Source organism: Sinocyclocheilus grahami, unplaced genomic scaffold, assembly GCF_001515645.1.
Source record: "Sinocyclocheilus grahami isolate Dianchi unplaced genomic scaffold, SAMN03320097.WGS_v1.1 scaffold432.1, whole genome shotgun sequence".
Lineage (NCBI taxonomy): Eukaryota > Metazoa > Chordata > Actinopteri > Cypriniformes > Cyprinidae > Sinocyclocheilus > Sinocyclocheilus grahami.
This window is the reverse complement of record NW_015505611.1, coordinates 245579-258124: the sequence shown is the minus strand read 5'-3', so window position 1 is coordinate 258124 and position 12546 is coordinate 245579. Positions and strand designations below refer to the sequence as shown.

Genomic DNA, 12546 nt, shown 5'->3' with positions numbered 1-12546 from the left:
CACCCGGCGCGCAGTTAATCATTACACCCCTAATATATATATATATACTGTATATATGTGTGTGTGTGTGTGTGTGTGTGTGTGTGTGTGTGTGTGTGTGCATGTGCGTGTGCATGTGTTTGTTATAATCTTGATTTCTATACATTATTATATACAACAATACCTTTAAATGATTAATACAATAATACTACTACTACTACTAATAATAATAATTATTAACATTTTAATGCAATATTGTTGATTATTTGATTATTATATAATTATTCTATTTTTATTGGTGTATATATAGTAATTTATTAAAAGACAATATTTTTAATTATATTACTATTTTTATTCAATAATAATAAAAAAAAATTATTTAAAAAATTTAATTTTTAAGAATTTTAAGTCATTTAAGTCAATTTTAAGTCAACATATACTGTATGTTACGGGGCAGTCGGATGGATAGACATATCGGACTTGTAACCCGAAGGTTGTGGGTTCGAGTCTCAGGTCCACCAGGAATTGTCGGTGGGGGCAGTGAATAACCAGTGCTCTCTTCCACCATCAATACCACGACTGAGGTGAGACCCTTGAGCAAGGCACCGAACCCCCCACTGCTCCAGGTGTGTGTGTGTTCATGTGCTAATTGTTTATGAAAACATTTCATGAAATTCAGTGTGTTTTATAAGGCATTATCAATTCCTGCTATAGAATTCCTTCTATTACACATTATATATTCAGTACAGGCTTGATAGAAACGGGAAGTGTTTACACACGTACACTCTCAGACACGCTAATGTACACAGCCTCTTGAAGGATCCACTCGAGCGCAGTGCAGTTCTTCAGCTCACTACCACTGAGGAGATGAAATAATGTTCCCGAGATGAAAATCTTCTAGACATTTCTGGGCGGTGGGTCCAGACAAATGGCCCATCGTCTGCTCTGAATAATGCAGGCAGAGTAGAGGTCTGTTCCCCACCACAGATCTGATTAATACTCATTGGTCTGCCTGGATTATTTCTCTTTAAAGCTTCTTAAAGATGCGGGAAGATGCTTTCCTAACACGTGAAGCGGTCTGTGACTAATGTCTGTGTGTCTAATTCCCACCCACACCTCTTATGTGTGGACAAATGTACAGCGTGTGTGTGTGTGTGTGTTTGACCAAGTGAATTCAACAGGATGTTGTAAAAAGCAACAGTTTAATTACTAAACTCAGAAACCATTAACACACGCCCACAACACACGCTTCGCCATTGCTTTTAGACACACTTAACACACAAATAATACTGGAAGACCATTAAATGAAGAAGAACCTGTCTTAAAAAAGCTTTTATCTCTGGTGTGGTGTGAGCGGATGTAGTGAGACGAGGACCTCCAGAGGGAAAAAAACATTCAAATGCCAAATAAAAGAAAGCTACTGTCTTCATGACATTTTATCTTTCACAAATCCAGTGCTTTAATGATCTTAAGGCAGTTGGGACCACAGTCACCAAGCAAACCATTGGTAACACACTACGCCGCAATGGACTGAAATCCTGCAGTGTCCGCAAGGTCCCCCTGCTCAAGAAGGCACATGTACAGGCCCGTTTAAAGTTTGCCAAAGAACATCTAAATGATTCAGAGAAGGCTTGAGAGAAAGTGCTGTGGTCAGATGAGACCAAAATTGAGCTCTTTGGCATTAACTCGACTCGCTGTGTTTGGAGGGAGAGAAATGCTGACTATGACCCCAAGAACACCATCCCTACAGTCAAGCACGGAGGTGGAAACATTATGCTTTGGGGCTGTTTCTCTGCTAAGGGTACTGGACGACTTCACCACATTGAGGGGCAAATGGATGGGACCATGTACTGTAAAATCTTGGACGAGAACCTCCTTCCCTCAGCCAGAACACTGAAGATGGGTCATGGATGGGTCTTCCAGCATGACAATGACCCGAAACATACCGCCAAGGCAACAAAGAAGTGGCTCAAGAAGAAGCACATTAAGGTCATGGAGTGGCCTAGCCAGTCTCCAGACCTCATCCTATACAAAATCTGTGGAGGGAGCTGAAACTTCGAGTTGCCAAACGACAGCCAAGAAACCTAGAGGATTTAGAGAGGATCACATTAATATATTTATTTACTATAACAAAATATCAAAAAAATGTAAACAACAATAATAGATTTTCATAAATTTATTATTGCCATCTATTATCAATTCTTCTTAGCTACTACTACTTAACATTTAAATACACAGAAATTTACAATAAATTTATGTTACGATTATATGACTCAAAAACAATTATAAACAGCCATATTTACTATTTTTATGCGTAATAATTTAACAAAAAAATACTATATTAATTCTGGAAGCCCATTTCCTCCACAAGATAAAAAAGAATTATGGAAGCCTGTTTCAGACTTAAATTTGTAAATACATTCAGAATTGAGAAATATAAACTCAAATTTTGACTTTTTTTCGGAGTTAACATATCGCAATTCTAAGTTTATATCACATGATTCTGACTTCTTTCTCAGAATTCTGAGTTTATATTTAGCAATTCTGGAAAAGAAAATCAAACTGAGAGAAATAAATCTCTTTCCATAATGGGATAATAAAATATAAAAGGTAATAACGACTTTTATCTCACAATTCTGACTTAAATTCAGAAATAAAGTCAGAACTGAGAAATATTAACTCAAGAGTCCTGACTTTTTCTTGCAATTTTGAGTGTACATATAACAATTTAAAGTTGTTTTTCTCAGAATTCTGAGTTTATATCTAAAAAAAAAAATCTGATAAAATTCATTTGTGAGAAAAAAAAGTCTTAAAAATAGCTAAAAACAATACTGATGAATAATTAATATATCCAATTGCACGTTTCTGCTTTAAATCATCCTGAATGCTTCGCTCCATAGACTTCCATTATAAGTGAATTAATGCACATGTTTTGAGCTGTGAGTTTAAGCTGTATTGAACCCTAATCAATCCTTTAACAAGCTGCTCCCGTGTAGTTCTGGGCTGATCCCTCACCTTTCTCATGATCATCCTTACCCCAGGAGGCGAGATCTTGCACGGAGCTCCAGACCGAGGCCGATTGATGGTTATTTTGTATTTCTTCCATTTCCGAATAATCGCACCAACAGTTGTGTCCTTCTAACCAAGCTTCTTGCTGATGGTCTTGTAGCCCATTCCAGCCTTGTGCAGATCTACAATCTTGTCTCTGACATCCTTTGACAGCTTTCTGGTCTTGCCTATGGTGGTGGGAGAGGTTGGAATGGAAGATACAGATTGTGTGGTCAGGTGTCTTATAAACCTAACCTAACCTAAGCTGACATTAGGACTAACTTCTTAAAGTGACAGAACTAATCTGTGTTGCTCATGGGCACATAACCAATCTGTGGGAGCCAGAATTCTTGCTGGTTGGTAGGGGATCAAATACTTATTTCACTCACTGAAATGCAAATTAGTCTCTAAGCTTTATATAATGTGTTTTTTTCCCTGGATTTTTTGGTTGGTATTCTGTCGTTAAAATAAACCTACCATAAAAATTACAGACCCTTAATTTCTTTGTAAGTGGGCAAACTTACAAAATCAGCAGGGGATCAAATTAATATTTTCCCCACTGTATGGTAATATATTTTAATTCTGTATAAATAAAAATGCATATATGTTAAATTATTTTTGACTGTAGAGGAGGTAACCGTGCATCCGTCTAGTTGCAAATTGTAATCCACGAGATTCGGCGTGCTGTCTTTTGGTCCAATAAGTAATATCTCTGTCTTATCTGAATTTAATAGGAGAAAATTATTGGTCATCTATTCTTTTACATTTTTAACACACTCCGTTAGCTTAGATAATTTAGAAGTTTCATCTGGTCTTGTTGAGATATATAGTTGAGTATCATCGGCATAACAGTGGAAACTAATCCCGTATTTCCTAATAATATTACCAAGTGGCAACATGTATATCGAAAATAGCAGAGGACCTAGGACAGATCCTTGTGGCACTCCATATTTTACTGGTGATAATTGAGATGACTTCTGTACATTGTTGCTTTCGTGTAGCTCAAACAATAGATGGCACTCGTAAAGTCAAGGTCATGGGTTCGATTCATAGGGAATGACTGCATCGGATATTACTTTACACAGCCAGTGTGAGCAGTTCTTTGGCATTCGGTCAACAGGTATAATCTTCTTGTGGCTATGCTGTCGAAATAGTGTGTACATTATTTTTTGCATTTATAGTACAGCGTTTTTCTCCACAGACTTCTACTGTAAGTGCATTACATGCTTAGTTGTAAAACACTTTTCACAATCCATGCTATTTCGAAGCAGCTTTGCAGAAAATCTCGCCTTATTGTCTTGAAACCTCGAGTGAGCAGCCAAAAGGGAATGGGCGAAGAAAGATTATGAATGTAAGCCATTTTTTATTTCTTTTAATGAGATCCAGAATGTGTATTAAGACAGTAAACGGGGTCAAATTCATGATGTGTTCAACTTGAAACGTTCCTCAGTGATTTCCAGCGGTGACGTCATTGGACTCCGCTGCGGGAAAACTTTGGGCATCTGCTCACGAGTTGAGAGAGAGAGATGGAGAGCGAGAGAATGAGGGATGCTCGGTGTTGAGTAAGCATTGGTTGGCATTCGCTCTCAATTTCTCTCTGCTATTTAAAAGTTGGCTGCATCTCTTGTGATGATTCATTCCCTACTGATCACTGTAAGAAATGAGAGAGAGAGAGAGATACTGTATGTCTTGACTGCTCTGCTTGTGTGTTGACACACAGCGGCCATCATATCATTCAAAATCTCTGCTCACTGGGGTTTAAAGAGGTCATATCATGGTAAACTGGCCTTTTCTTGCTCTATTGAAATTTGATGCACAATATTTGTTTTACTAATCCTTAAAGGTACACATGGACTATTTGATTCTAATGGCGAGAGAAGATGAAGATAGAAAATAGTCACCAAAACTAAATTATGACTGTTTTTGCTGCAAGAAACCATGACTAATGTTATAAGTAGACTTTAGGGGAGGAAATACAAGCAGGGTAGAATTTGATTTGTGTGTATTACTGTGGTGGGTTTGAGAATTTGTTTCCATAAATAAAGATGCAGGTAACACACACACACAAAGCTTTTGTTACATGAAAGAGATGCTAACCTTTAATGTTTGGACAGAAGATGACAAGTACATCTGCATGACCTCTTGTGCCCATCTGGTTTGGTGTGTGAGTGTGTGTGTGTGTGTGTTTGTCTGTGTGTGTGTGTGTGTGTGTGTGTGTGTGTGTGTTTGTCTGTGTGTGTGTGTGTGTGTGTGTCTGTGTCTGTGTCTGTGTGTGTTTGTTTGTGTGTGTGTGTACTTACATTTATTTGTGTGCTTGTGTCAGTAGTATAAACTGATGTCAGAATTAATATCAAAAATATTTAAATCAAGCAAATTTTGTAGATATTTTTATATAAACATTACTATAACAAAATATCATGCTCACCAAGGGCACATTTAAAAAATGCAGTAAAAAATAAATATTGTTGATTTTTTTATTTTATTTGTTTACAATTTAAAATAAGTGTTTTCAATTTGAATATATTTTAAAATGTATTTTATTCCTGTGATGCAAAGCTATTCCTTGAAGTGTCACATGATCCTCTGAAATCATTCTAATATGATGATTTGGTGCTCAAGATACATTTATTATTATTATCAATGTTAAAAACAGATGTGCTGCTTAATATTATTGTGGAAACCATGATACATTTTCTTTTTTCAGGATTCTTTAATAGTTTTTATTTAAAATTTTATTTAAAAAAATATTATTTAAAAAATGTAAAGTTTTTTTTCAGTGAATAGACATTTATTTCTTCCATAAAAAAATCTTGCTTTTCAATAGTAGTGTATATTGAATAAACTAAATATGTTTTTTTTTGCATAAGTGTTTCACATAAAAATAATAATACAAATAATTACAATAAAGTAATTACAAAAAATACAAATAGAATAACAATTCTATATATTCTAAATATTGCTCATTAAAAACTTCAAAAATTGACTTTTATAAATCATTTCACAATATCTTGTTTAATTGGATCAATTTGTCCAGTGCAATATGATTTCTTTGTCCTAACCAACGCTCTAAAGTCCAGTTGTGCACATTTACACATTTTACTTGATTTTGCTTTGACAGAGACATTGCATTCAAACTTAAATGATTAAATGAAGTGTGAGTTCTGTACTTCATTAATACTTCCTCGGTTTGTCTTTCTCCATGTTTCTGCAGTACTCGTCAATGTCATCTACTGCTGGATGTGTTCAACTCGACCGAACATGAGCTCACGCTGTCTGCCAAGAACAACCAGGACCTGGTGCTGCACGCCAGCGAGTGTCAGAGGTACACACACACACACACACAGACTCCTCCTTCACTGGCGTGATGTAACGCCGTCTGTGTGGCTGATTGAAGTCAGTAGACTGTCAGACGGCATTACCTGACCCTCTCCTCCACTGACAGCTCTCCATTTCATGAAAGTTACTCTCATGAACCAGAGCTGCAGCGGGTCACACTTTCTGACTTTCATAGCGCTTCGGAGAGACAGACACACACACACACGCTTACAGTGTCTGCGTATACGTCGCAGCTGGTTTTTGATGCGTCTCTCTGAAATTGCCTTTAGGGTCTTTTTTTGAAGATTTGCAGAGAAATGCAAACTTAAGGAGACAGGATTCACCACATGACATGCTTTTGTTTGGAGGAATGAAGGATAAAACGCAAATGTGACTGTTTTATTCACCGCCTGACTTAAGTGTTTAAGATGAGAAAAATCTATTAAAAATCATGATTAAAATTTGACTGTAAATTTTTTTTTTTAATTGTTTCCTCTTTTGAGAGCTGATAACTTATGAACAGAAAATGTTATCATGTCATTTAGGCTACGTCCACACGAAGCCAGAGCTTTCCCTATCAAATCTTTTTTTTCCCCTCGTCTCAAGAAATATCTGCGTCCACACGAAACCACGAAACCGACACAAAACGATGTAATATACATGCCAGGTCAGCATTTGGCGCTGTAATTCTGCCACAGAGATACACTAAAAACGGAGAAGAAGACTTGGACTATGCGCATAAACCTTGCGCTCGGTATACAAATGAACATACATTTATTAATCTGTGTTAATATTAGTTAATAAAAAGACAATCGTTCAGTGTTTGGCGTCTCTCTGAAATTGCCTTTAGGGTCTTTTTTTGAAGATTTGCAGAGAAATGCAAACTTAAGGAGACAGGATTCACCACATGACATGCTTTTGTTTGGAGGAATGAAGGATAAAACGCAAATGTGACTGTTTTATTCACCGCCTGACTTAAGTGTTTAAGATGAGAAAAATCTATTAAAAATCATGATTAAAATTTGACTGTAAATTTTTTAATTGTTTCCTCTTTTGAGAGCTGATAATTTATGAACAGAAAATGTTATCATGTCATTTAGGCTACGTCCACACGAAGCCAGAGCTTTCCCTATCCAATCTTTTTTTTCCCCTCGTCTCAAGAAATATCTGCGTCCACACGAAACCACGAAACCGACACAAAACGATGTAATATACATGCCAGGTCAGCATTTGGCGCTGTAATTCTGCCACAGAGATACACTAAAAACGGAGAAGAAGACTTGGACTATGCGCATAAACCTTGCGCTCGGTATACAAATGAACATACATTTATTAATCTGTGTTAATATTAGTTAATAAAAAGACAATCGTTCAGTGTTTGTTCATGTTGTTGTTGCTGTTACGTGACGTAGCGGTGTCTGACTAGGGGCGAGACGTGGGCTGATGTCGTCATCGTTTCAGAAAATATACAGATTCGCTGTCCACATGAAAACGCTGGTAGATATGGATTTATCTACGCTGGGACTCGGTTTAAAAAAATATTGGTTTCACGCTCCAAAAAAACGCCGGATCCGTGTGGACGAAACGCCTATACGATACAAAATGTATGCATATACAGCTAAACGCATCTTCGTGTGGACGGGGCCTTATTAAAGGGATAGTTCACCCAAAAATCAACATTCAGCCATCATTTGCTTACGTGTGTCTTTTTGAACCCGTATGATTTTATTTATTTTATTTTTCTCAATGCTGCAGCTCCCAAATCACATTTGCATATTCAAACTTGCCATGTTGTGATTGGTGGAGACACTCAAATGCTATTTGGTGTCATTAGGCGCGTTTCCATTACAGATTTGCGCAAAACTTTGGCAATATTTTATAAATGTCAATAAAAAAGTATTGCGAAATGACGGCGTTTCCATTAACCAATGTTATGCGACTAAAACGTAACCTTTTGCTTCTCGCGATAAGTCATGGCAACGGATTTTGGTGGAATTTTGTCTATGTTTATTCAAAGGAGGCTTATGCATGTATCTACAGAAGCAGCAAAGATAGCCGCTTCAGAAACGTGTGTGGCGCGTCTGGAATAATCCATAGGTTTTCAATTCGCAATTTCAATTTGCGCAATTTGAAGGGTAATGGAAACGCGCCTATTGACATTAATTGACTGACATTCAATTGACATTGAAAATGCTAAATTAAATTTGAGAACTATAGAGGAGAGCAATATATATATATATACATATATATATATATATATATGTGTGTGTGTGTGTGTGTGTGTGTGTATATACGTATATGAAGAGTTCAGATGCAAAAGCCTCTAAATGCCGTTTGAAATTTTCTTCTAAAATGAGCATTTTTATCAGGCTTCTATGTGTAGGTTCAGTAATTTTCACTTTAATGGCAATGAATAGGTTCTTTTCATTGCCATTAAAGTGAAATAACCGATCATAAACATAGAAGCCTAAGAAAAATCATAATTTTAGAAGAAAATTTTAAACGGCACTTAGAGGCCTTTGCATCTGAACTCTTCATAAATAAATTTTTAAGTAAATACATTTTTAAAAACCCTCTGGCTTAGTACATATACACTATCCATGCAACATTATTGGATTTTTAAATATAAACTAAAAATTGTAGAAACTCGTAAATTTATCATGAATTCAGAACACATATAAATTTAATAAATTAAAAAAGTAATTTTTTTAAATGAATATATCCAATTTGGAGGTCAGTAATTATTATAATTTTTTTTTAAGAAATAATACTTTTATACATCAAGGATGCAACAAATTGAATAAATCGAAAGTGACAGAAATGCTGTTCTTTTGAACTTTCTATTCATCAAAGACTCTGAAAACAGCAAACTTTCGAAGGGTAGTGTTATTTTTTTTTTAAAGCTAAATGCATTTTCTTGTGCTTTCCAATATTTTTGATGGTTAATTTTCTTGATTCGCTGTTGATTTTGAACCCTGTGTCACTGCTGTAGTGCACATGCACACTTTCCTTTCTCTCTGCCCTGTCCAGTCCACCAAAAGCATAAAAATCCCATCCAGTTGGAAATGTAGCCGCCATAAAGTGCTTCATAGGTTTGTGTTGGCTTGCAGAGCTGCATTTTCTTAGTCTACGTGCCCTTCTGACGCCCTGCGGGTGATGTCCCCTTCCCCCAATCACCTCCATGGATCACCTGATTAATGACTTGATTGGGAAACATGCTGCTTTGGCTGATACCTGAATCAGAAAGAATTGATGAACAGATTACAGAGTTCCAGAAGCTGCGGGGGCGATTGATTCTGGAGGATGAAATATAAACGACTACATGCTGATCGATGTGTGTGTGTGTGTGTGTGTGTACTGGTTATCGATCTCGTGGAGGACTAAATCAAGTCTCTCCCCTTTAATGGCACTGTGTGTGTTATGTGTTATTGTGTAGTTCTTCATACTGATTCTTTCTATCTTTTCTCATAATATGAGATGTCTCATCTCGTAGTGGTTCTGTGTCTTTTCCTCTGCCTCGTTCTGTCGTTCTGTATGATGAATGCTTTCAGGGAGAGGTTTTTTTAAAGGACGACACTGTCCTCGCTGCATACCAATCATTCCTGTCAGTCATCCGCGGCCCGCCGGCGGGACAATGAGGCATCCAGCGGTGCGAGGGCTCACCTTCACTAATGGATTTCTCTGAGCCTTAGATCTCCTCAGCCCTCTTTTTTCTGTTTGAGAGAGATTGTTTCTGTAAGAGCTGAATACGCTGGAGTTTCTCTGGGTGAAGTGCTGTTGTATTTAAGATTCGGGTGAGATCTTGAATCCTTTACTGGTGCATTTTGTGTTTTCTGCACTGGTCAAGGGCCCATTCTGCTTTTAAAACTAACATAATAACTAGGGATGCACCGATACCACTTTTTCCAGTACTCGCCCGATACCGATACTTTTATTTTTGGTACTTGCCGATACCGAGTACCGATACCAGTATTTTTATTGCATTTGTAATTTTTTTAAATATTGGGTATACAGAAACCAAAAGAGTGTGTATATTGTTAGTTGGTTAACTTCATTTATGAAATACATACAGCCAAACCAAAATTTATTCAGACACCTTCAACATTTCTCACATTATCACAGTTTATTCGCTATAGTTTAGAAAATAGTAATAAAATATGACAAGAACTCAGAGTTACACTGTGTCAGAACAAATTAATCTTGTATCAGTTTTACTGGTAGTCCACTGTATGAAGAATTTTTGGGTATGATTTGTCACAGTTTACTCTATTTTGCTATCCTCACTTACATAAATGAACTATAGTGTCCTGCACCCACTAGAAAAAAAATATCAAAAATTGTATTTTATTTTATACTCTTCAGCAGTGGACAAACCATCAACCTTTGACCTCATAGTTTTTCCATCTACATATTTCCATCAATATAAACAAACACAAAATATAGATCAAGCATATATAGGGAGATTAATTAATTTATTTTGTTTTGGAAAAAATAAGAATAAAAAAATGTCAGTTTTGCCAATATGTGCAAAAGTATTATTATTTTATCCCCCAATTCCCAAATATTGTTCATGATTTTTACTGCACATTTTTTATATGCCAGCATATTTGAGCAGATAACTAACTCAGGTCATAAAGTTCATAAACTTTTGATAAGTTCATATTGAGCCAGACGGGTTGAAGTCATGTCTGTGTTCAGTCAGCTGACTCTAATGAGAGCTTTAATTGGGCAGATTTATCTGAAGGTTTGAAGAGAGTAGGATATGATTTGCCATTTTTTAATGTAAGTTGTCCTCAAGGCAGGGAGAAGCAATAACCAAGATTTAATGAGAAATGAGAAATAAAACTAATAGTCCTAATTATATTTCAGATTATGTTCTGTAAAGTAATATTATAAGAAAGCATTCTGTAGTATAGTACAATACTTACATCTCTCTCACCAAATAATTTTTGTGATCTCTAGATATTTATCTTTAGATCTTTATTTATTAAATAAGTAAATTAATATGTTATTTGTTCACTTACCTTCTTAAGGTATTAGTTTTAATTAGATTTGATCTAATATTAGATGTTGGATTATGATCTGAGAAACTTCTTAGAATTTAGTGTTCTCATCTTTAATAAAAAGCATGAGTGTGTTTTAGCTTCAGAGACTTTAAATGAAAACAGTATGAAGTTAATGTAAACAATGATGTTCCAAGATTTTATTTTATATGTTTATTTTTTTTACATTTTTTTGATGAACATGTTTACAGTCTACACCTTTAACTTAATGTTGAAGTAAACTGTTAGCAGAAATATCCACAAAATAAAAAACAACACTGAAATAAGAGTGTGCAGTTTATCTGTCAATCAAGACAACCAGCGCTCTGATGCTGCTGTAATGTTGCTGAATCACAAAATCTAAATTGTGTAATTATTGTTTGTTAAACATACTAACATTAAAAAACAACAACAACAACCCTGTTTATGAATTATGAATATGTTGGCTACCATAAGCTATATATAAAGACTTTAGATGACTCGAAACAGCGGTCAAAGGGAAATCATAAATGCAAAAAAAAAGGGGGGGGGGGGGGGTCTGTTACATCCCCACCAATGTCAAAAGCAGACCTACACCCTTGACTCATGGAACCACATTGAGATCCTCAGATCTTTCTAACTGAATGATATAGGGTCTTAAAGGGGTCATATGATGCGATTTCAAGTTTTCCTTTCTCTTTGGACTGTTACAAGCTCTTGGTGCATAAAGAAGATCTGTAAAGTTGCAAAGACTAAAGTCTCAAATCCAAAGAGATATTCTTTATAAAAGTTAAGAGTCAACCACGTCTACCTAAAACGCCTCGTTCTAACACGCCCCCACATGTCTACGTCACTATGTGGAAATATTAGCATAATGCCCAAATGTGCATGCAAAGAAAGAAGGCGTGGTTTCAGGAACAGCAGTAGTGTTGAAGCAGCCATGTCAGGGAGATGCTGTGTGTTTCAGTGCGAAAGCAAAAGCACTTTATTTGGCCTTCCGGAAGTAGATGCAGTTAGGAATCATTGGTTAAGATTTATTTACAACAGAACAGCACAACCCAGATGTTCGAATTTGTGCAACAATCTGGCGCTTCTGAATCAGCGACTGTAAGTATGTTTTGTTATTAGTTTAAGTATTTGCTATTGACTGTTCAAATGCGGAGTTTTGCGCAGCGCAGAGTAA

General features: G+C 36.1%; 1 protein-coding gene across 1 annotated transcript in view; it reads left to right on the top strand.

Moving 5' to 3' along the window:
- Window positions 1-12546, top strand: part of trappc9 (trafficking protein particle complex subunit 9) — a 266928-nt gene that overhangs the window by 160999 nt on the left and 93383 nt on the right. Inside the window, exon 19 of the mRNA XM_016233477.1 lies at window positions 6239-6349. Within this exon, the coding sequence (XP_016088963.1) occupies window positions 6239-6349 (111 nt within the window). The remainder of the gene's footprint in view (window positions 1-6238; window positions 6350-12546) is intronic.